The sequence below is a fragment of the Nicotiana tabacum genome, chromosome 5, assembly GCF_000715075.1.
Source record: "Nicotiana tabacum cultivar K326 chromosome 5, ASM71507v2, whole genome shotgun sequence".
NCBI classification, from domain to species: Eukaryota; Viridiplantae; Streptophyta; class Magnoliopsida; order Solanales; family Solanaceae; genus Nicotiana; species Nicotiana tabacum.
The window spans coordinates 84707868-84734520 of NC_134084.1; the positions used below are offsets into that span (position 1 = coordinate 84707868).

At 34.6% G+C, this 26653-nt stretch overlaps 2 protein-coding genes across 5 annotated transcripts; one reads left to right on the plus strand and one right to left on the minus strand.

Annotated features, from left to right (window-relative positions):
- The first annotated feature begins 11300 nt into the window (after positions 1–11300).
- LOC107822229 (squalene synthase-like) lies at positions 11301–15881 on the plus strand. 3 transcript variants are annotated; one of them, XM_075253727.1, is made up of 13 exons: positions 11587–11642; positions 11784–11873; positions 12490–12565; positions 12830–12899; positions 13398–13541; positions 13617–13721; positions 13853–13999; positions 14266–14341; positions 14448–14536; positions 14736–14827; positions 14920–14950; positions 15048–15114; positions 15513–15881. In XM_075253727.1, the coding sequence occupies exons 3-12, from the start codon at positions 12516–12518 to the stop codon at positions 15102–15104; spliced, it is 861 nt and encodes a 286-aa protein (XP_075109828.1). In that variant the 5' UTR covers positions 11587–11642; positions 11784–11873; positions 12490–12515; the 3' UTR covers positions 15105–15114; positions 15513–15881. The 3 variants fall into 3 exon arrangements, with proteins under 3 accessions (XP_075109829.1, XP_075109828.1, XP_075109827.1); XM_075253726.1 differs by having other exon boundaries at positions 11588–11642; positions 14902–14950; XM_075253728.1 differs by lacking the exon at positions 12490–12565 and having other exon boundaries at positions 11301–11642; positions 14902–14950.
- A 1827-nt stretch (positions 15882–17708) lies between these two features.
- On the minus strand, positions 17709–20868 carry LOC107822230 (transcription factor bHLH130-like). Of its 2 annotated transcripts, XM_016648752.2 has the most exons (7): positions 20109–20868; positions 19135–19215; positions 18899–19059; positions 18644–18814; positions 18397–18462; positions 18246–18314; positions 17709–18159 (listed from the first exon to the last, which is right to left on the minus strand). In XM_016648752.2, the coding sequence occupies exons 1-7, from the start codon at positions 20470–20472 to the stop codon at positions 18100–18102; spliced, it is 972 nt and encodes a 323-aa protein (XP_016504238.1). In that variant the 5' UTR covers positions 20473–20868; the 3' UTR covers positions 17709–18099. The 2 variants fall into 2 exon arrangements, with proteins under 2 accessions (XP_016504238.1, XP_016504237.1); XM_016648751.2 differs by having other exon boundaries at positions 18899–19215; positions 20109–20834.
- Positions 20869–26653: the final 5785 nt, after the last annotated feature.

Here is a 26653-nt window from a genome sequence, read left to right on the forward strand (position 1 = left end):
CAAGTTAAGGAAATTTTGACTTTATAATAATTCGAGACCGTACTTATAACGATGTCGTCTGGTGTAGCAACCTCAGCCATACCATAGAAAATATATCACTGGACTGTGTCTCCACCTCTAAAGTCTCACCTCCACCTCTAACATCCTGACCTTTACCTGATTCATTAGGTGATCTCATAATACGTCTGCATCTTCCGTCGGAACCACAACTGGTCTAGTAAATACATTATCTTTCCACTACCTCTACTTGGCTCGAAGCCATAGATCAAGATACCCTCAATAACTCATAACACTTTTACTCTATTGATGCCACAATACCATAGTGAGAATAAACTCAAATCATTTGTAAGTTTGTGAAAACTCGGATCATCTGGTACTGTAAATCTTCTGCAAATCTCGCATTCATCCCCGCAACAGTTAAGCCCACTCTCTTAAGCGATCCCAAATTTTAAATTTTAACAAGTACTTTTCATTTGCACATAAGATCTTCTGTCATTCACATGAGGATCACACCACCTCAACACACTTCGCGGGAGATAACCCACCTGCTTCGCCTCAATATAATATTTCCGTATACCTTCCACCGCCATAAGCATTACGCAGTCATTTGATCTTCCTGAGTCTTTACTCATACCGCAACATGAAATTTACTTCACTCCCAACAAGGAGTCCTGAAAAGATTCTTCACACTCACATAACTCGGGCTATAACTTGAATCAAGATAGACTTCAAGCATCTACTAATTCTTCCATCATTCAACATACCTCTTCTCGTCGCTTCCAATTCATATGGATACGCCTCGTAGTACTAATATACTCCTCACATTGCCACAGCCGTCATTTCCACTAACGGGAACACTACCAAACATATAATTTCAAAAACACTTATTCACACAATCAGCACCTCGGTGCTCCCGCCATAGGCAAAGATCCAACCTCAAGTCCTCCAGACTGGCCCACCATAAACTCACAGAGATAACACCTCGCCCCTTGATCGGGGAATCACAAGACATCGAGGCACATCCAATACTGAGCGCTCATGTGCGCGTACGAACGCATGGAAGGAATTTCAAAAGTTTCTTTTCAAGATGAATCAAGGACGCACGATAAGAATTCAAGAATGTGAAGTTTTCCTAAAGTTTCTGCAGCCTCTCGAGGATAAATACAAACGTCTCCGTACCGATCCGCAAGACTCTACTAAACCTGCTCATGACTCGTGAGACCTATGTAACCTAGGCTCTGATACCACCTTGTCACGACCCAATTTTCTAACCCGATCGTGATGGCGCCTCTCGTGAAGACAAGGCCAGCTAACTAACCCAAATCGTATCTTTAACAATTATTAAACATAGATGAATAAATAAAGACAGCTTAACGACAATAATAACCAGTGTTTACAGCCCAACATAACCCGACCGGGGTGTCACAAAGAGCATCTAAAGAAATCCTGAACACAATTACAGGGCCAATAATATACAAAATTAAATTCTGAAATTCTAAAGACAATGTCCGGTTCCGCGAACGCTGGCGATCACCTTGCTCAGCTACAATAGTAATACCTTCAATGAGCTAATATCCTGCTACCGGGTGAACAATACCTGCAGCTGCATGCGAGGTGCAGGGAGTAAAGTGAGTACTCTGACCCAGGGAGTAATAAAAGTAACTACAGTCTGAAGATAAGAAAATCCAGTAAAATACACAAAGTAAGCAATATACAGCAACATATGGAACTGAGCAGCTAAAAAATAGTATAAGTACAAATACATGAATGCAATGCAATGCATATGATTGTACATTCCAGTACCCACTGCGGCGTGCAGCCCGAGTCATCCATATTTATTTATCGTCGACGGCGCTCACTGGGGGTGTGTACAGACTCCGGAGGGGCTCCTATAGCCCAAGCGCAATATCTTGGTCAGTCATTATTACCTGACCGGTCAGCCCATTGTTACCTGACCAATTTACATCATACAGTGCCATTGTTACCACTGTTTCAAGTATATCATACAGTGTCATTGTTACCACTGTTTCAAGTATATCATACAGTGTCATTGTTACCACTATTTCAAGTCACTTTATAATCAATCCAGAAAATAATATAATAAGCCCCTTGGGCATTTACAAAATAGAAGTTTCCAGCCCGAAATATATTTAAAATGTCATTTGAGTTTTCAACATTTAGAATTACGGCTAAGTTTGCAAAACAGCATTTAAAACCTTGGACTGAAATTAAATGATATGCAAATCATGCTAAGCAGTAATATTAATCCCCGAAGGATTCTACAAATCGGCACAAGGCCCCAAACATGGCATTAAGCCCAAATATCATCAATACATGTGCGTATCAGTCGCCAACATATCATAAGTATCAATACAATGTGCGAATCAGTCGCCAATATACTATAATTATCACTCGGGATGGACCAAGTCACAATCCCCAATCATATACGACCCTGCACCTGCCATGGGATGCATGTCACGCCTCAATATAGCATTACAATGTGAAAGTCCGGGGTTTCAAACCCTCAGAACAACAGTTGCATCAATTACTCACCTCTAACCGGCCGTAGACTAGTTCGCAATGCCCTTTCCTCTTGAATCGACCTCTTCGCGCGTCGAATCTGGACAAAACCACAACGAATACATCACAATAGGCTAAGGGAATATAACCCAATCGAAAAGACTCGAAAAATATCAAAAATCGCGAAAATTGCAAAACCCGAGCCCCGGGCCCACGTCTCGAAAAATCAGAAAATTAACACCATCGGATTCCTCATCTCGCCACGAGTCTAACCATACAAAATTTATCCAATTCCCATATCATTTCGACCATTAAATCCGTGATTCTATCCAAGAGGGTTTTATAACCTTTTCCAACAAAATTCGCGAATTAAATGCCAAAACTAGTAATAGATTCGAGTAATCTAACCAAAATTGAGTTAAGAACACTTACCCCGATGTTTTTCTTGAAAATCTCTCGAAAAATCGCCTCACCCGAGCTCCAAATCGTCAAAATGGAAAAATCTCCCGAACTTAACATTCTGCCCGGCACTGTTCACGGGTTACTATTCACGGGTCACTGTTCACGGGGTACTGTTCACGCGCGGATACTGTTCACTGCTGCAGAAAACACAGCAGCTTTTAAGAAATTTGCAGTACATCCATTTTTCACTAAAATGGCTCTAACTCCATCATACGAACTCGGAATTAGACAATTCTTGTTCCTATGAGTCACAAATAATAATACGAACACAACCCTTCAATCAAAACTCAATTCGGAGCTTGTTTGCCCAGTTCAATACCCATTTTGCTCGTTAAACAATTAACTCACATTTCACGTCAAAAACCCAATCGCGACTTGATGAAATTAAACCAAAATTCCCAGATCAGTCCTATAATTCATGATTTAAATTTTGGAAGTCTAGAAATCAAATTTGGATTTATAGAGCTAAAAATGAACCTTTAGATCATTACATTTATGCTCAAAACGGCAAAAATCTACCAAAAATGACTCGTTGGGCATCCGAAACACACCCGAGGCCAGTGGGACCTCAACCAATCATGCCCACATAATTCATAACATCATTAAAACCTGCTCCAATCATCAAAACACCTCAAACAATATCAAAGTATCCAAAACTCATCGAATTCAAGCCTAAGTTTCCAAAAACTTCTGAAAATACATTGTCGATCAAAAACCCGACCAAACGATGTCCGAATAACCTGAATTTTTGCACACACATCACAAATGATATAACAAAGCTACATCAATTCTCGGAATTCCATTCCGACTCCCGAATCAAAATCTCACCTATCAACCGGAATTCGCCAAAATACTAACTTTGTCAATTCAAGCTTAATTCTACCCCGGTCATCACAAAAATATTCCGGACACACTTCTAAGTCCCAAATCACCTAACGAAGTTATCCGAACCATAAAATTTGCATTTCGAGCCCTCTAACACATAAGTCAATATCTGGTTGACTTTTCCAACTTAAGCTTCCTTAAAAGAGACTAAGTGTCTCAAACCTTATCAAAACTAGTCCGAATGACTTCAAATTTTGCACACAAGTCACATTCGATATTACGGACTTGCACCAACTTTCAGAATCGCATTCCGACCCCGATATCAAAATTTTCACTTCCGGTCGAATTTTCTCAAAAACCTTCAAATTTCTATATTTAGCCAAATGACTTCAAAATGACCTCCGGACATCCGAATTTACTTCCGATCGCGCTCCCAACTCCAGAATCACCATACGGAGCTATTCTCAGACTCAGAATCCCAAATGGACATCTATAACACTAAAATGCCTTCCAACCCAAATTTATGCAATTCTTCTAAAATACTAACTTCCACAATATACGCCAAAATGCTCACGGGTTATCCAAAACCAAATCCGGACATACGCCCAAGTCTGAAATCATCATACGAACATGCTGGAACTTTCAGATCCCAATTCCGAGGTCGTTTACTCAAAATTCCAATCTTAGCCATTTTCTTTAACTTAAGGTTGCCGAAATGAAAAGTTTCTTTCCAATTTGACTCCGAATTTCCCGAAATTCAACTCTGACCATACGTACAAGTCAATATACTTGAAATGAAGTTGTTCATGACTTCCAACTGCTGAACGACGCACTAGAGCTCAAAACGACCGGTCGGGTCGTTACAACCCTAGGTTTCTATAAAATACAATGTTAAATAATCAATTGAAACACTAATTCTAGGTTGAAACAATAAACAATTGAAACACTAATTGAAACCCTAGGTTTGTAATTCTAACCTTGAATTTTTAGGAGGTGGAGAAGGAGAGATGCAACAGCGGCAGAGGCGACGGCGACGGCAGCAGCTGAGCGGTGGTCGTTGGTGGCGTGGGTGGGGCCTGGTGGTGGGAGTTGGAAGGGGGTGGGGTTTGAGTGTGAGAGAGAAAAGAGGGATTTTGGGAATTTTTTAGAAAGAATGGGAGGGGATCCCGGTTTTGAGAGTTATGTAATTAAAATAGCGACCAACGTTGGTCGCTATTTTGGTGGGTAAAACAGTTTTGAATTTTTAGACATAGCGACCAACTTTGGTCGCTATATTCTGACCGTTTGACCAAAATAGCGACCACAGTTGGTCGCTATTTAAATATATATATAAGCTGTATTCGATACGCTATTACCTAATACACTTATAGTTAGTGCATAGTATAGCGTATGTATATATATATATATATATATATATATATATATATATATATATATATATATAAGCTATATTCGATACGGTATTACCTCATACACTTATACTTAGTGCATAGTATAGCGTAAGTACATATATTATATATATATATATATATAAGCTATATTCGATACGGTATTACCTCATACACTTATACTTAGTGCATAGTATAGCGTAAGTACATATATTATATATATATAAGCTATATGTAAGTACATATATTATATATATATATAAGTTGTATTCGATACGGTATTACCTAGTACACTTATACTTAGTGCATAATATAGCGTAAGTATATATATTGTATATATATAAGCTGTATTCGATACGGTATTACCTCATACACTTATACTTAGTGCATAGTATAGCGTAAGTACATATATTATATATATATATATAAGTTGTATTCGATACGGTATTACCTAGTACACTTATACTTAATGCATAATATAGCGTAAGTATATATATTGTATATATATAAGCTGTATTCGATACGGTATTACCTCATACACTTATAGTTAGTGCATAGTATAGCGTAAGTACATATTATATATATATATATTATACTTAGTGCATAGTATAGCGTAAGTACATATATTATATATATATATAAGTTGTATTCGATACGGTATTACCTAGTACACTTATACTTAGTGCATAATATAGCGTAAGTATATATATTGTATATATATAAGCTGTATTCGATACGGTATTACCTCATACACTTATACTTAGTGCATAGTATAGCGTAAGTACATATATTATATATATATATATATATATATATATATATATATATATATATATATATATATAAGTTGTATTCGATACGGTATTACCTCATACACTTATACTTAGTGCATAGTATAGCGTGAGTACATATATTATATATATATAAGCTATATTCGATACGGTATTACCTCATACACTTATACTTAGTGCATAGTATAGCGTAAGTACATATATTATATATATAAGCTGTATTCGATACGGTATTACCTCATACACTTATACTTAGTGCATATTATAGCGTAAGTACATATTATATATATATATATATATATTCGATACGGTATTACCTAATACACTTATAGTTAGTGCATAGTATAGCGTAAGTACATATATTATATATATATATATATATATAAGCTGTATTCGATACGGTATTACCTCATACACTTATACTTAGTGCATAGTATAGCGTAAGTATATATATTATATATATATATAAGTTGTATTCGATACGGTATTACCTAATACACTTATAGTTAGTGCATAGTATAGCGTAAGTATATATATTATATATATAAGCTATATTCGATACGGTATTACCTCATACACTTATACTTAGTGCATAGTATAGCGTAAAGACATATATTGTATATATAGACACACACGCCCGCTTCGTAGTACTATTCATCCCTTGTATTACAAAATTATTAACAACTTACATTTATATTATTTACATAGTAAACACAAAAGTGATTTTTAAATTTGACCATATAGAGACCAACTTTGGTCGCTAACTTTAAATGAATTTAATTTAGCGACCAAAGTTGGTCACTAAATGTACATGAATTTAAATTAGAGACAAAATTTGGTCACTAAAATTTAATCAGATTTATTTATATTTTATATAATATTTAAATTAATAATAAAAATTGTTAAACGTTAGAACTGGGTCCCACATTGGCGACCAACTTTGGTCGCTAAATTTTGGATTATATTTATTTATATTTTATAAAAAATTTACATAAATATAAATTTATTAAAATATTATAACTGGGTCCCACTTTAGCGACCAAAGTTGGTCGCTATCTTCTTATCCTTTGGTCGCTATCTTCTTATCCTTCAGTTAGCGACCAACTTTGGTCGCAAGTTTTAAATTATATATATTTATATTTTATAAGTTTTATAAAATAATAATAAAATTATTAAAAAAAATTGTGTGGGTCCCACTTTTGCGACCAACATTGGTCGCTAAACTCAGTGTATCTTTGACCAAGCAAGTCTGACCAGTCCAGTCAACAGTTTGACTAAATTTGCGTCCAAATAGCGACCAACTATGGTCGCTAAATTATTTCAAATATTTTTTTATTATTTTCGATAGTTTGGCGACCAACTTTGGTCGCTTTTCTTAACAGACCAAATTTGGTCGCCAATATTTGGTCGCTTTTTGGCCGAATTCTAGTAGTGCGAGCCTAGCATTCGACACATTGTGGATGATATTATATAGAGAGAGGGAGAAAGAGAGAAAATATCATTATAGAGCGACAATAAAATTCAACATTAACTCGCCAGAATGTATATTTTATTATTTTATATTCAATTTAATTTTATACGTGGTGTTTGAAAAGAAAGAAAAACTTTTAACACATACTAATAAATAATACTGTTAGAGCTCGTGTCTCTATATATAAGATCTAGCATGTGATTGTTTAAAAACATATTAATAGAAAGAAAAGAATGATGTATAAAATGGAACAAATGCATGAAATGTGTTTTTCACTTGATACTCAACTCCCAAAGAACAATCTGACCACGAGAAAAGCAAGTTGGAAAGAACCTCTGGCTCAACTCATAAAGTCTCAGTTTTTCTCATACTTATATATACTGTCATTGACACTTGTCATTATCACACTTCTTTTTCTGAAACAGTACTACTGTTGTCCAATATTTGGCTGAAGAAAAAGGTAGAAGAATGGCGGAGATTGTGAGGCATCCGGATGAAGTATAGCCATTGATGAAGCTCATGGTAGCTGCAAAACTCATCGAGAAGCGGACACCATTGCAGCCACACTGGGCCTTCTGCTATACTACTCTCCGCAACGTCTCTCGCAGCTCTGCTCTCCTCATTCAACAGCTCCCTACCGACCTTCGAACGTCGTAAGTGAAATGCCTTTTTTCCTTTTTTTAATGTAAAAGAAACTTTAGTCAGTTACCTTAGTAGTGTCTACAAGTAATTATTTAAAAAATAAGGTAAATTACCTAGCCTTTCCAACATACTACTACAACAGAGCAGTATAATCCCACAAGTAGCTTTTCCAACATATTAACATAAATATATACTATGATCATTTTTATCCGAATTAAATATGGGTCGGATCGGATAATTTATCTGTGTTTGCATGACCCATTTTGACCCGACCCACCCATTTGTCACCCCTAAATGGTCACTTAATTTTTATTTTATTATATTAAAGTTATTACACTATTTTTTGTAATAAAAATGTTATTCAACTTTATGTAAGTATCACAAAAAGTCACTTGAAAAAAAAAGAGACATTTTCTATGAAACTTAAAAAAAGTTTGAGTGACATTTCTGCTTAAATTAGTACTAGTATAATTTAGTGACTTTAATTTCATGATAATAAGGTAAAGGTAGTTATTTTTATTATAAAAATAGACCTATAAGTCACATGTTCGAGCCATGAAATCAAACATTATATTGATGCGTGCATTTAAATTACCAACTTCAAGAGGAGGACTCTTACATCACACCCCTTTGGGGCGGCCTTTCTCCGGGTGGAGCCTGGATTTCAAGCTTATGGAATTGGAATCCTAATCCTTTTAAGTTAATGGGTTCCAAGTTAATAATTGTTACTACATATTTAATGAAAATTTTAAGACAAATACATGATTGAACCAAAGCTACTAGGTTCGGTCAAACCCGTAGCCGATAATGTGGCTCCGCTTCTGCCCGGACCCTGTGTGAACGCGGAATGCTTCGTAAACTGGTTTGCCCTTCTTTTAATATAACTTTTTGGAATGTTTTCGTTCTTATGCAATATTTGAAACTTATTTATCAAAATTATCCTAATTTTGTATATTACCCGCCATAAACAAGGATTGCTTACAATTTATATACAATCCGTTATTATTGCTTTAAATTAGAAGATTCAGTTACATCCTTTTGCTTTTTCCTCTCTTTTCCTCTTTCCCTATTCTCTGCCGCCTCTCGTCATATGTAATCCATTATTAGTGCCTTAAATTATGGGATGTAATTACACTCTTTTCTTTTTTTCTTAGGAACTTGTTCTGTAGTGCTTCATCGGATCGATTGCACGTAATAGTAATTTGTATCGGTGAAGTGGAGATTAAAATCACTAAATGGAGTATAGTTGATTCGTTTGACAATTCGGATAATTTTTTGGTGCTTGATCCACTTAATTGGCCTAATCAAAAATATTCTTCTTCCTTAAATGACAAAATTTATGATATTCCAAATGTCAAGATGTATTACAATCTTATATTATAGGCATGACATCAAATTTGATACTACAACAATACATAAACTAAAACTAAATTTTATACAACTAATTATATTGTATACAATTTATTTATAATTTATCTACAACTTTCATACATTATTTTTACCCAGTTAAAAATAACTACAACATCATAACTTAAATATAATTTTTATACAAATATGTCTTTTGTATGTATTTTGCATGCGGTACATTCTTTTTCTTCTCTGAAATTCCAATCAAACTTTCTCTCTTGATATAATTTTGATATATATCAATAATTTTATGTAAAAAGAAAGTATTATAATTTAAATACAAATTTCATACAATGATTCATATATTATGTAACTATTTTTCAACTTTCATACAACATTCAAATTAAAAAAATTAACTACTACAGAACAAAACTTAAATAAAATTTACATGTAATTATAATGCAACTTTAATACATCTTCGAGTTTCAATCTAAAAATTCATCCAAAATCAATTATAATCTTCACCAAAAACTCTCAAAATTGATATATAAACTCGAAAGAATATTCCCGATCGTTTGTAACAACACCCAATCAAAATAAATAATAAGTTTACAAAAATCAAATTCAAATCAAAGTTCGAAGCTTTTGAAGGCTCAATGGTTGGCGGGGCAATGAACAACGACGGGTAAATTATATATCAACTTGTAATTAAGTTAAAACCTAAGCGAAAGTAAATAAGTTTCTCACGTAGTACACAGGTAAAAATCTCTATTCAGTTTGACGATATAAAAGAAGAAAATATTTCTACATCAAAATTAGGGGGAAGTGCACGGTTAGCCACTAATAACACATGTATTTACTTTTAAGCCACCGTTTAAAATGTTTTTAGTCTTTAGCCACTGCTTTAATAAACTTTAACTGCCCGGACGAAAATACCCTTCTGCTCATGTCCTTAACTTTTGTACTTAACTTCAGGACTTCAGGACTACATGTCCTTAACTTTTGAACTTGGAACTCTAAGTTCAGGACTTTAGGACCACATGTCCTTAACTTTTGAACTTGTAACTCTAAGTTCAGGACTTCAGGGCTACATGTCCTTAACTTTTGAACTTGGAACTCAAACTTCAGGACCAAGCGTCCTTAACTTTTGAACTTGGAACTCAAACTTCAGGACCAAGCGTCCTTAACTTTTGAACTTGTAAGTCAAAGTTAAGAACCTATTATCCTTAACTTTTGAACTTGTAACTGTAAGTTAAGGACTATTTGTCCTTAACTTTTGAACGTGTAACTGTAAGTTAAGGACTGTTTGTCCTTAACTTTTGAACTTGGAAATCAAAGTTAAAGACCTATTGTCCTTAACTTTTGGACTTGTAACTGTAAGTTAAGGTCTGTCTGTCCTTAACTTTTGAACTTGTAACTATAAGTTAAGGACTGCTTGTCCTTAACTTTAGAACTTGTAACTGTAAGTTAAGGACTGTCTGTCCTTAACCTTTGAACTAGTGAACTTAACTTTTGAACTTGAACTAGTGTCATTATTTGCCTAATTGCTTTTGATATCATTGATACTAATGAATGTTGCATGAAGATCTCGTCTAAAGTTTCTTCTCCTCTCTCTCCCTCTTTATTTTTTACTGCTTCTTTTACTTGGTGCCATGAACTTTTAATTACATAGGCACTGGAGTTGGAAAATCGAAAAATGTGGAAGATAACGATGATGAAGAGCTTCAAGCATCATTAGAGAAATGGAAGTCTAAGACATATGCTTTGATTGTCCCTCTAAGAGTTGTTTCTCTTAGTAACTCATTTCCTCCGGTGTGGCTCAAGGTCTACTAACTCTGCTCCATATCTCACTTTCTTACTTTAAGAATACGATCAATTCAGACCTTATATGGTGTAAAAGTTGTCTTAATAAGTTGCAAGTAGATATTTGTATACGCAGGATCAGAGAGAAAAGAGATAGAAGAAAGAGTAACACAGTCTTTTCATATTAATTTTAATAGACTAGTGACTACTATTGCTAAGCATTAAAAATATTGGATAAAAAGTAAATACCACCTTAAACAGTGGCTGCCCATGCCATTTCTACTAAAAATTACCCCTGTTATTTTCTCTTTGGAAGGTTGAGTCTTGTAAACTTCCGTCCAACTCTGCAGGTTTGCGTTTACTATTTGGTTCGTCGAGCACTTGACACTGTTGGTGAGTTCAATTCCATAATCTCTCATCAGTTTAATTTCATGAATATACTGTAGGAATTCTAATCCATTATTCTATTGGTTGATTTCTATAAGCATTGGAATGTTGCTTTCACTAATTTTTTTGTTTCCTTCTAATTGACAGAGGATGATACCAGCTTAGCTATTGAGGTTAGAGTACCGATCTTGAGAAACTTTTACTGCCATTTCTATGATCGTGAATGGCATTTTTCATGTGAGTGTTAATTGCTCTAACTTGTGTTCTTCACTCAACTTTATTCTTGCTTTTGTAATTAAAGAGGCTCCATTTGGACAAGCTTTGACAAACAGGCGTTTTGGTTCTTGGTTTTCTTCTTCATAAAATCTTTTACACTATTAATTATAAGGTTTCCAATTAATTCTTATCAAAACAATAATTTGTTATTGCTTTATGAGGGATTTGATTGCTTAAATACTTTAATTTTTACCCTGGGGCGGATCGGACCTAAAGTGTCGGCTACGGGTTTAATCAAACCCAGTAATTTTAGTTCAAACCTTGTATTTATCTTATAAAATTCATTTGTGATATATATGTTAATTTAGAACTCAGTTACTTAAAAGGATTAGGATCTCGAGCTCATAAGCTTCAAGTTCTAGTTACGACTCTACGGCAAAGCGTAAATTCAATGCATAATACTATCAGTTGTTTTCCAAAAGAAATAATTAGCATTATACTTTTATTTTAGAGGATATTATCTCACTTTAATTTCGTTTCAAGATATAGTTTTTCCCACTTCATTATTGTTTCTTATTTTATGATATTTATGTGAAGTTTACTAGACTAGTTGCCTTATACCCGTTGTTATTTATAGGTGGTACAAACGCCTTCAAGGTTCTCATGGACCAATTCCATCATGTTTCCACTGCTTTCCTGGAGTTTGATAAAAAGTTAGTTTTTGCAAAGATTTTTTGCTTTTCTAGTATTAATATATTGTTGCATATTAAGAATTGATCCGGCAGATTTATACGAATTAAAAAGGTGTGCTTCGTAGATATATTTGCTCAATGTCCTGTGGTGATACTGAACAGTCCAATTACATACTTACTGATACGTGAACTCCAGAATCATATATAGTTTGAAGTCAAAATCAGAACAATGCTTTTATGATTGGATGCGAGTATTTGTGAATGAACGTTCTACGTATTTTGCAGTTATCAGGAGGTGATTAAGGATATCACCAAGAGGATGGGTGAAGGAATGGCAAAATTTCTATGCAAGGAGGTGATTCAGGATATATATTAACACATTAATTATGATGATGAACATGTCTAATGTGCATTTGTCTTCTCAGTGCTGTACCAGCAAATTTGACTTTGACATCTGCAGCTTTACTCTCAATAGTTTCAGTCAATGAATTTGTTATTAGTATTTCTGCTAGTAATAATTCATATACCTGCATATCGTCTTCATGTTTTGAGGAACAATATAAAGAAAACCATGAATTGCACATTTTGTCATTTTGGAGTCATCTTCTATGTATCTGGAGAAAAAAGAAACAATACTAAATAGTATCGAGAGATGAGAAATACTTGATATTTGGTTATCTTCATTTTAGTCTTGTTCTTTTGATTGGTAATTTCAATGGCTAGTCATCATTCTAATTTAGAATTTATAAAGCATATATGCCTTATGAAAGCGCCACTTTTATGATGTCTAAGGGTGTCCCTGCATACTTTAACCCTCGTGCATTTCACTTACAAGCCATCTGGTCTCATGCAGGTAGAAACACTAGATGATTACAATGAATATTGTCATTATGCAGCTGGACTTTGTGGATTAGGCTTGTCAAATCTTTTTTATGCTTCTCGAAGAGAAGATTTAGCACCAGAATCCCTCTCCATTTCTATGGGTTTATTTCTTCAGGTATTGTATATATTGACCCTAACATGCATGTTTAGCAGTCCTCAAAAAACTTTGATATTTGGAAATATATTTCAGAAAATAAGCATCATTAGAGATTATCTAGAGGACATAAATGAAGTACCCAAGTGTCGTATGTTCTGGCCCCGTCAAATTTGGAGTAAATATGTTAACAAACTTGAGGTTAGTTCTGTTTGAAATGAGGTTTGTCGTCTTTTCCTTAAAGATGTTGTAGAATTCATTTGATTTCATCATAACAAGTGCTATTCCTTGTTTGAAGTTCATATGTTGGTTCACTTCCTTATGTGCCTCAGGACTTTAAGTATGAGGAAAACTCAGTCAAGGCAGTGCAATATCTGAATGAAATGGTCACTAATGCTTTATCACATGCAGAAGATTGTCTGACTTACATGTCTAATTTACGAGATCCTGTTATCTTTCACTTCTGTGCAATTCCCCAGGTATAAACTTTCCTTGAACAGTTCATATTGGTGTGTGTATGAGAATGGAATGCGTTATGGAAAGTGTAACAAACTCACTATAAGCTTACACTTTAGTAAATCATTCAATTTGCACTGTAATTGTCTTGTTGCCATGAAACATATGCATCCCATATATGGTGTATTACAATAACTTTCATACTTACAGAAATATTACTTTTGTTCATGTTAAGTAATCCTTCTTGAAGCATTCATTGCCTTCACGATGTGCTTTCTTATACTACCAGATCATAAATATGGGGAACTTGACGATGTACTACAACAACATTGAAGTTTTCAAAGGTGTTGTAGAAATGAGACGAGGTAAAGATACACATCTTCTCGATATTTAATTTTAATTGGACAAAGTAATATACATGATTCTCAGTACAACATTAAGTCTTTTTTTTTTTTGGTTTCTTCTTTCTAGGCCTCTGTGCTAAGGTTATTGGTCAGACAAGAACAATGGCTGATGTCTACAGAGCTTTCTTTGACTTTTGTCGTATATTGGAATCCAAGGTATATATTGCTCACCATTCTCAGGACAAGTTTAACTCTGCATGCAGTTGTGACTTACTCATTCTAGAGTTGCCCCGTGAAAAGCTAGTTTGTAAAATTCTAAATTTGTCAAATCTGATCTATGAAGCCAATGATGTTCAAAGCTTGACTATGGTTCTTCTTTATGTTAAAAAATTGATTCTTTAATCGGTTTTTTCAGGTTGACCATAATGATCCAAATGCAACGATTACTTTGAAGAGGCTTGAAGCAATCTCGAAAACCTGCAGAGACTCTGGAACCTTGAATCAAAGGTTTGTTATGTTTCCTTGTTTATCTTTTCTGGAATTTTTTGTCAAAATCAATTGATGACTTTATCTACCACCAGGAAATCTTGCATATTCAGCCGTCAGCGTAATTACTATATTCAAGTTCTGGTGAGTTTTTATGCTGATATTTAGTTCATGCGTTACATTACACTTATAGCTTTTCTACAATAAATAATTTTTTCCTCATTTCTCGATTTGTTTGCAGATTACTTTCCTTTTCATCATACTGGCTATTCCTTATACATCAACAAAAATACCTTAAGAGACCATAGGTAAGCATTCAGATGACTCTACTCTTACGCGAGTAAAATGCAAAGAATGTGAAAATGTAAGAATCATTAGAGAATCTTGATTAGATTAGTAACAATACCCTAACAGGAAAAGAAGAAACAAAGTTGTTGGACTCACATTTGTCATATCAAAATCATATGTAGACAGAATTTTTTGTTGCTAAATCATAAACAAAGAAAAACAAACTTGTGTTCTATATTCAGCATTCCAAGTGTTGTATCAAAGAACAATCATACTTAGTTTTCACTGATTTGCTCGCGAACATATTAGATTATCATTCAATCTTTAATACAAGCAAAGAAACATGGTGGTTAATACTGCTAGCTTTTCATATTGTGGAAATATTACCCGATTCATTTTTCTTCATTTTGTATTATAGGTTTGATGTAGAAGAAAAGAGAAGTCTAGTCAAACAAGTGGAACCAAGTTGTAAATCTTTTAAAGATGATTGCTCATATATTCAATCTCCTGAATTCTCAATGTAGGTAATGGCTGTTGAATCCTTATTAGTCTTGTTCCTAGTAGATGTATTCACTCGTCTATATTATCCCTTGAACATCACAAAAATAATATATATAAGTGAGAGAAATGTATCCCATTTTCTGGAAATTGAAGGAAATGAAGGATCCTTTCCTTTACATCATTGCTACAGTATTGTCTACGAGAATGAGTTGAAACAACAACTACACCGAATACCCAAGAAATTGGGATCGGCTATTTTAATTCTCACTATCCATGTTGCTACATTTAAGCCTGTTTCGGTCCCACGGAACTATGGTGATGATGAGCTGATGTATGTATGAGCGTTATTGGTCAGTTGTTTCCATCTAATGCCCATTTAATACTTTCTTGCATTGGTTGTTTAGATTCATTCTTGACAAATTTCTGTAATATATCCTTGTGATTTTCACCATAAGAACGGGTTATAAAAATACTTAGTAGGGTGCGGTTTGTGTTTAGTTTTACGTGTGGGTGGGAGACGGGGGAGAGAATATTAAAAATGTCATCCATGTCCCCTTCCCAAACCCCTAAGAAAAAGGAGAAAAAAATGTAAATGACTTCACTCTTTGAATGTGGATGTATTATCCACATGAACAACCCAGAATACTGACTTAGTTTAATCCTACTTCGAGGGAATAATGATAAGCAAAAAAATCCTTTACTCGAAAGTTATTGCTGATTTGATCTTTTTTTCTTGGGCATGGGCGAGACAAAGTCTTCTTACTCTCAAGGAAAATAAATCCTGACTTCAAAAGGGAGTTTCTTTTGATAAATAAATGAAAATTTTACCTTATCAATTTTTTACAATGTCATTTTTCTATGTACTTTCACATAGGAAGATCCAATAGAAGGCCTAGTTCTACTCTGCTATAGTTTGCTGCTCTGGCAAATCCGCTTTTCTTTTTTGCCCACAGAATTCTGTATCCTCTCCCAGTACAATTTCTTGTTTATGCTTTTTAATTAAAACCATATATATGGATCCCAACTTGAATATGAAAAGGAGCTAGAGCTAATATCAATTTGTTCTGTACAAGACACATGGTCCTCGTTCCAATAGAGACAAAAATACTAGGTAATTTCTTTTCATTTATCTAAGATTTGATGGATAAAGTTACCTGGTAATTGTTTATAGTAGAAAGTAGCAAGTATCCTGTAAAATTAATCGGGATGCACGCAAGCTGACCCAGACACCTCAATTATTTAAAAAAAATACATAGTTAGTCGTTAATTAAGTATTTCCATGTCTTATTCCTAAGTTTCATCAGGTCATATTAATTCTCTTAGGCAACCAGCACTACATGGTCTGAATGAGGTTCACTTGAATTTCCTGTGTCGAAAACCATATTGTACAAATAGGGTATAAAGGAAGCTTAGTGCGGTGGCTCAAGATTACTCGAGGCCACAAGTTCGAATTTTTGCTTTTTTTTCCTCTCAAGTGCTGTAATTGTTAGAATACATTCACGTGTCAGTCATTCATTACAGCACCTCACACACTAGTCAGTGCTGTGGGGCTGTCATGGGGCCAATGCTGTCCTGTATATTTGCACTTTTGTCGTCACATTTCCACCTCAGTACTGTCACTGATATGGGTATAAGCATTCCCAAGGCAATCCCAACTAACCAATTCAATGCAATGAAATAATATCAGCCCCTTTTTTCTAATTGGACAAGAAAAAGGCATAGCAGTAAGCAGAGATGCTTCTTGAAATTTTGTGTTCCTTCAAATAATAGAATAGGAATCAGATAAGGTTCCTCTAGTCTAGAGAAAAAGGTCATCCAGGCAGTTAAAGATTTAAGTCATATATAGGCTTTAATATATAGATACGTTTGACTTCCACCAATAACAACCTCACCCATCCACATCTTGGTTGGTCTATAAATGGAAAGGAGGGATCTAACAGCTCATATATGAGATCAAGTGGGAAAAAAGAAGCATTGACTTTTATGCTAATCCACACTTCTTTATTAAGCAAAAGAAAAGATTTAAAAAAAATTTGCACTAGACCAATAACAACATATTACTTTCAATATTGATACGATAACATGAAAACTAGAGTAATAACTCGTTGTTACGTGTTAAATTGCTAATAATATAAAAGTTCTTTATATTGTCAGTATGCATTACTTAAACTCCAAGAGAAAAGGGAATGCATATACCAAGGAATACATAATCTTATTCTTGCATGTCCTATGCAACCAATGTACACTTTTCCACTAATTATGTTGTTTGAACTTTGAAACATTGTTAGTTTATAGCATCTACCATCTGCAAAAACGACAACCAAAGATCCTCGTGGTTTGGCACTTATCCGGACTTCGCGCATAGCCGGAGCTTAGTGCACCGGGCTGTCCTTTTATGTGTTATTTCTTGTTCTTTTTCTAAACTTCCTAACCTATACCCTTTTGAAAAGAAACTCCATTTATGTATACTCCTCTTGTACTCTTCTCCATTGTGCATAAGCAAATCAGACCCTTTGGTTCTGCATTGCTGAGCATTTGCAGTTCGCCCGATGATCAGTGAGTGTCTGAAAATCATGGCATAAATGTGTGAGAAGTTTCAAGGGATAGAATTGATTAAAGCAAATTTTGGATTTATGCTTCCAAATTGTACCTTGTACTGTTTTTGGAGGTCTTTAATGTACTCAACAGCCAAATCTAACATGTCTGCTGTGTTTGTTTGCTGCCAACATGAATTATACCTTAATAAGACTCCACCAAAAGAACAAAAGAAAAAGTGCTGAAAATAGGTATGGAAAATCTACCTTGTCCATGTTGGGGACAAGCTCCTGTAGCTTCCTCATTCTTTCACTTATTCGGGTTCTTCTCACCTGAAATACCATCATATATTTTTATCTCGCGAGTTCCACCAAAGTACTTCTTGATTCAAAATTGAACTTTAAACATAGACTGACTTGTTGGGAAATTCAAGATATTGTGACAATAATGAACATAAGAATTAGATAGGGCATAAACATATATGTACAACTATGTATGTTGTTTATGTCCTACCCTTTCTGCAATGCTCCTAGGATGAGTAGCACAGCCACGTTTGGCGCGGATCTTACAGGGAATAGTGTCTTGGAAATGCAATAACTTCTCAATAGCTGCAATTTCAGCTGGTGTCTTTGGTAAACTTAGGTGGTGTGACAAAATTGGAGGCCTATTTCCAACTTCTTCAATCTGGTTACAATCAAGATTGCCAATTCAAATTCCACATAACATAACAAATGATTTCAAATTATACCCCACGTTATATTTTCATACCTGATCAGCATTAGCAAATAGCTTCCCTTCATTATCTAGTTGAGGGGAATCATTCCAAGAGGTAAAAGGGAATCCCATATTGTAGAATTGAGCTTCTGAGTTGCCATCTCTACGCTTGTCATCATCAGGGACAGTTGTTATGCTGCTCTCGTTATCGACCTCTGAGATTCGAGACAACATTCCTAATGATGAAGGTGTCCCTGATGGGAAACTACTAAAATGACCTTTCAACCTACTTGAAGATGGACTTGAATCTCCACTGGCAACATTTGCCATTCTGTAACCTCCACCACCACCGCCTTTCAACGTGCCATAGCCTGTAATTTACCATTAAACATTAAGTAGCTAACAACTGAAACTTCTTATTAGTGAACACTATAAGAGTGTCAACTGTCAAGAATGCAGAAGCCAACACAATTAGGGAAAGAAGGTGGCGAAAAGCACCTGAAACTCCCATTTCTACTAGAAGTGGATGTAGGGCAGGCTCTGTGGATTCAACTGAACATACTGTTTTTAGCTCGATCTATGTATATATAAAAAAAGGCAGCCTAGTGCACTAAGCTCCCGCTATGCGGGAGTCCGGGGAAGGGCCGGACCGCAAAGGTCTATGTACGCAGTCTTACCCTACATTTTGCAATAGGCTGTTTCCACGGCTCGAACCCGTGATCTCTTGGTCACACAGCTCGATCTATGTATTTATATATATATGTGTGTGTGCAAAAAAAAATTAAAATGTGTACATATAATATGATCACACTCATTGAACCCACGACTCCACATCCTGGTTTCGCCTTGATTTAAACTTACCCACGACTCTACATCCTGCCATCATCTACTCCAATTTGGAACAGAAACTAAATCAGGGCAAACCAGAGACATCAACATAAATATAATCTTCTGACATAGTATCATCTGCTTAATCTTTTAGCAACTGCTAGAAACTCTAAATCCATCAATACTTTGTTAAAAACATTAACTGAAAATATATATAACAGTACAACAACTGCGCCTCAATCCCAAACAAGTTGGGGTTGGCTGGCTATACGAATCCTCACTTGTTCATTTGTATATAAACTTAGAACTATTATTGAATGCACCCCTTTACCTACTTTAAGAAAATAAAATATTGCCCACAAATTTAGAGTACTTTCCTAAAGAAGGAAGATGAAGAATGAATGCATGAACAACAAGAATATGAAACAGTAGATACCAATTTGAGAATTAAGGTGGGAGAATAAGCCAGCTGGAGAACTATTTTGCCTCATAAGATTTGATGCCAACTTGTTTTGCCTCTCATGATTATTTCCCAATGAGCCCATCACCCTGTACCCACCACCATCCGTTGACCCCACATTAGCACTAGTATTTTGCCTTGGATATTGAGGTGGCAACTGTGAATTCTGAGACACCAATTGATTATTTAAACCAGCAAGATTGAACCCTTTATTCTCACTGCCAAAATTTTCAATCTTTATTACTCCATCAGTGAGATTCTCAAACAAAGAACTTGGAGCTGAACGAAACCTTAACAAACCAGAATTCATGTTCTGGTTTTTATCAAACTCTGAATCCATTAATAGCTCTCTGTTTTTTTTTGTTTTTTTTTTTTTTTTTGCAAATAACACTTCTTTATATATGGAATTTGAAGAATATATAAAACTAGAATCAGAAGATAAACACTAGGGAGTTAGTACCATACATTTCTTCTACAGAAAAGTCATAATCTTTGTCTGAAATATCAGCTTGTTTGTTAAGCAGTATGGAGATAGAAATCTTCAACAACAAGCAAGAAAGAATAGTCTGTTAAGATTTTTTCTTTTTTACTTTTCAGAGAAGAAGCTTTTAGATCTCTTAGCTGGTGTTTTTTCATGAAAGAAGAGTAGCAAATTATAGAAAAAGGTGATGGATATTTTCTTTTTAGTTTTTTTTTTTTTTTTGTGGTAAAATATGTGGAAACTCTGAGGTCAATATAGATAGGATAATTAGAAAATGCAAGAAATAGAATGACCTTTTAACTATTCCAATGTATTGTCCCGACAAATTTAAATTTATGTCAAGTAAACTTATTAAAAGGTAAATTAAAACGCTTTCTTTTAAGAATCTTTTTTATTCTCGGTCACAAACAAAAAATCTCTTACTAAAAGTGAAGGAATTTTTATCATCACACTATATATCTCGGTGATAAATAAAATAACCCTCACCATTTGAACTCTTTTAGAGTGTATATATACACGAATTTAAGCTCTTTTAAACATGGATTTCAATTGCCACCGAGGGGGACAGATGTTCGAGCCTCTCTTTATTTGTTTCTATTTTTACTTTTGTTTAAAATAACTCTGCAATTAGAATTAATTCTGTTATACCGTGTACGTATCTACTAGCTAGTTTCCTTTGCTTTCTTGCACAGCTGCACTGTCATTACTCCTACATGTTATGGACCCTTATTGGAGCATCTAAAGATTCTTGACTGTTTGAAAATGTAAAAAATGTTAGATTGTGACAATTCAATAATATTACTGCAAGCATTTTCTCTTCTTTTTTTCGGAATAATATTATTATGCTACGTATATATTACTTGACATTTCAAGATAACAACATAAAGCCAAAGGTATTTCGAATTTATTTGATTTTTGAGTAGCTTTGGAAAATGAATTAGTGTGACCAAAGTATTGTTGCAGCTAGCTAGTTATTTTTTTGTGTTTAAACTTTGAAATGCTAAATTCAGATCGAAAAGATTAACTTCTAGAAAGACATATCAGAGCCGTAAATTTCAGACTAGATAAATGAATTTCTCATAGCATAAATAATATAGTATGAATTTTCTGGTTATTCTAATTGCATTGCTAAAAAACTCATTATGAAGTATGGATTAATCCCATAATAATGAGTAGAGATACGGCTTCCAAGATGCTTAAAGATTTGGTTCATAGTTGCTTATAAAGCTGAGATATCTTTCGGATTTTAATTTTGAAACTTGAAAAATCATCCGAAAATATGTTAGGAAAGCAATTGCATGGGTGCTTTAAATTCTGGATTATATTTAAAGATGTTTTTGCATGCCTACTCCGACAATACGATGAGATCACTTTTAGAGGAAATGATCTCATATGCTCAGTTACGAATTAAATTTTAAAATGATCAAACAAAATATTTTATTTTTAATTTATCGATCTTCTATAAAAACTAACAAAATGAGAAATGAAGGAGATAAACTTGAATATTCTCATTAAAGTGGCTTTGCATTTGAAAATTGGAATAGGATCCGTCCCATGAAGAAAAAAGAAAAATAAATATGGATGCTTTTGTACTAATGAATTACTATTATTTTATATATTTTGAACTTTAGGCTGGGTTTAACCCCCAAAAAAGAGAAAAAGAAACTTTATGCTGGTTGGAAGAACAGCGTTAAATGTCACATAAATTTAATTTATCTGACTTTTGTTGAAAAAATATTTTGAAGCAGGTCGCTTTCTATAGGCGACCTAGAGTAAAAAATATTTAAAGCAGAAAGCTTTTATTATGATATATATATTATATATTTGAAGTTTTTGGGATAAACTAGTAGATAATGAAAGGCGAGAAAAAAAAATTAAAAACCACAACGAAGGCAAGGACATTTTTCTTGGATCAATCTATAATTAAACTAATTAACTTTGTAAATTGTAAATTAAGGGCCATAAACCGATCCCCGTTTTTATATTCCATATTTTCTAAATTTGCAGAACAGCCACTTGATAATTTCCCAAAAGTCAAATCACTAGTTTTCTTCCTCTTTCTTTCTCCTTTTGATCTCAAAGAATTTTCTCTTATTCTCAACGAATATACCAATTTCTTTTAAAGGTCGTGTGAAGGGTGAGCTGGTCCCATTTATTACTTAGGAGTTAGGAGTACTAGTTTAGCCAAAGTGATGTAATCCTATTATACTAAACTTGTCCTTTAATTAAAGCCATAGTGATTTAACCAAGGGATATATTTAGGAGTATCAAGGAGTACTTTTTTGATGCAATGCATGCAGCTTTCAAAAGAAGTTTTTTTTCCTCCTTTTTTTTTTCATTTTTCTCTTGCAACACAAAATAGTGTATTAAACGTGTACTAGAAGTTGATGCCTTCGAGCTTGTTGTTTAGAACAAACAAAAATATATTGCTAGTTTTGTGACATTTTTATCAGGTAAGAAGGGGGGAAAATCGACAAATCATTAATCATATCTTGCTTGTCGTTAAAGGCTGAGAATTAGGGTTCGATAAATTGATACAATTCCAGAAAGATTTTAAATCCGTATGAGAACAGAAAACAAGCCTTCATAACAAGAAATGAGTGGCCATGTGGTACCACCCCGGTTATTAAGCAATTAAGTTTTTCTTTATCTGTTAGGGACAGTCGCATAGATTGAGACGTGAATGTAAAGCTAAGTATTTGAAAAGTTGGTCTTTTCGGAATAGAATACTTCTTTAACATCTAACGGGCTCGGAATAGGTTCAAGCAAAAAAGGAGGAGGATCCTCTTTTTGTCAACAAGTCAACTCATTTACATCTAACGGGCGGATGTAATATGTATATGTTATGAGTTCATCAGAGCTTAGTATTTTTGTGTTAAAGTTTATTTTAAATAAATATAAATAATGCTCAAACTCATAAAAGGCAAACTCATCTGGATCCATCACTAACATCTCATGGAGTTAAGTACTTTTAACTTTTGTCACTACTAGGGTTTTCGATTGGGAAGTTCCATCGAAAATGATAAAAGATTATATTATACATTATAAATAATAAATTTGTTAGGTTAGGTCACAACTTACCATTAAAGGAAGTCATGTGTGATTTTGGCATAAAAGACACAAAACATATTCTTCTTTATCCCCATTTAGTAAATGGAAACCACTTCGTTTTTGGTGCTGTACAGACGCTGCCATGTGATTACTAAGCTTAATACTAGTTTATAGTTCAAATCAATATATTAATTAATCAGAAATCAAGATAATTAGTTCAAAGATTCTCTGTTTCAATATAAAATATAATTTGTAGATATTGAATATGCGTCTATTGCACTCCCCAGTTCAAAAAAAACATTGGCTTAACTATAGATGTCTGACCTAATAAAGCAAAATAAAAAGAGAACCCAAAGAAAATGTCACAAATAATTTCCAAACAATTATATGTATTAACACGACAATATTGAAGACTACAAAAACAAAACAACCTCTGTATTCAAAGTTTGTAACTAGACTATAAAAAGGCTACACAAATAGAACTGTTGATATTAAATTTTGTTTTTTTCTAGTTCAAATATTTTTCTTTTTGCATAAAGAATGGCATAGAATTAAATAACATGAATATGAAGAAAAACTACTTCCTTTTGCTTTTTTTTATTTTCAAACTAGGTTACTGAAACTTTACTATTGTGATGACCCAGAAGGTCATCTCGTGTTTTAGAACCCAATTCGGGATTCCGAGACCTTCAAAACCTTATCTTACTTCTCTTCGATTTACGTGCGCAATCCGGGCATGTTTCCGAAAAGCCTTTATGTGAAAATTTGAGGAAATAATAATTTTGCCTTTAAAAGTGATTTTGTTGACTTCGATCAACATTTTGAGTAAACGGACCTGGACTCGTATTTTGACGGTCCCGGAGGGTCCGTAGTAAAATATGGGACTTGGGCGTATGCCCGGATGTCATGAACCAAACCGGAGGGCCATGACTAGCACCCGGTCATACTTGCCGAGCACCAACGTACATTTTATCTAACCTTCTTTATTGTCTTTTAGGGCCGACGAGATCAATATAAATGGTAGACATCAATCATGGACAACCAACAATGAAAGATGATGGCATGAACATAGATAACATGGGATGACTAGACAATCAAGAGACTACATATAAGGTACGAGCTACCATGCTACCATGAAAGACTATACAATAAAAATCAGCCGACAAGGCATACCAAACTATACTTGAGTCAACACATGTCTATGAGCCTCTAAAGGAACATAAGTGTTGCAACATAGCCGGAACAGGGCGCCGACATACCCAAAATGTCTATAACAAAAATACATACCAAGACCATGGCAAGTCCGGAGAAGGGATCTCGCCAATAACCGCTGAACTGGGCAGCCTACTGTGGTAGGGGAGCTGCGGCTACCCGTCTATCAGGACCTACAACACGACATGCAGCGTCCACAAATAAAAAGGACGTCAGTACGAATAAAGTGCTGAGTATGCATGGCAGGAAAGCATAAGTATGAACAGTAATGTGAGTAAGGATAGAGAAAACAACCTGTAACATCTAGGTACATCTGCGGGCTACTGACATGAAATGCATGATACAGACATATATATACATAAACTTTTAAAACATACGCCTATGTGGGCATCATCATCATATCGTACCCGGCCATAATAGGCTCGGTAAAAACGTATCTGGTCATCATAAAGCTCGGTAGAATTGTACCCGGCCACGTGGAGCTTGGTAAAACCCAACTGATCAGTGGTTGCACAATAGTTGCCGTACCCGGGCGGCTATAGCGCGGCTCGGTAGAGTAAAATAGATACATATATATAATGCATGCTCGACTCATGGAATCATGTTCTAAACCTTTTGGAGTGACGTAAGGACGGTATCCTCCGTACACGTTTTAGGACTAACTCTTCATCATGAATCTTGTATGAATTAGGAAGTACCAACAACATTGATAACATAAGAATAAGAGAAGCAACATCAACAGCAATCATTCCATAAGAAGGGAAACAATGTAAGCATTGCTAGCTTTTAAGAGTGGAGTATCTTTGGAAGCTCGTTCATTACATTATGTACAATCGAAGTCGTGCAAAAGAAGGAAAGTGATAGCCTCACATACCTTGTATATTCTTCCCAAGCTCAATCTATGCAATTTCACGACTCCTTAGTCTACAATAAGAGAAATGAAACTATCATTATCGTTTAGGCGTCGTAACTATTATATATCGAACACAACCTATTTTACGAGGAAACGGGCAGCACCTCCCCTATTTATATGACTTCCCACAAGTCAAAACAATCACCAAACAGCCAAACAACATCAATAATAATCATATTGAGCCTCCCAAAATAGTCCACCAACCAACACTACTACCAAGCCTTTTGATATAAATTTCACAAGTTCTAGCTTCAACGACTTAGCCGCAACTTGGATAATCTTAAATACATGTAGAGTAAGAGTTTTCTTACCTTTAAATAGAAAGAACAACTCCAATTTGACCTTAATTATCCATGAAATATCCCTTCAATGCTGCCACAAGAACAAAGAAGCGAAACTAGCAATCAATTAGGGTTTTTCGGCACTAGAATCACTTTAGAAGACTTGAAATCACCTAGGGTTGATATTAAAAACTTGAGGGAGTATTTACAGAACATAAACCCCTTAAAACAACCTCTCACATGAGCTGGAACAACACAAAAAATGAGCAACAACAATAAGAACAAGAAACTTACTAGCACCACGGGAATCCCGACACTTGATTTGTGTTGTTTGCCCTTTGTTTGGATCTTGGATCATGAGAGAAAAATAAGAGGATGTTTTTAGGGTTCTAAGGTCTGAATATATTGAAAATGACTTAAAACAGGTTGGAGGCATCATATATAGATATATATCTCCAAATGTCTTAAACCGCCTAAGTGGGCCCCATAGAGAGGTGCTTGGCGCAGTCTCGTAAAAACGCAAATATTTCTTTATTCAGAGATCGTATAGATGAATAGTTTAATGCATTGGAAACTAGACTCG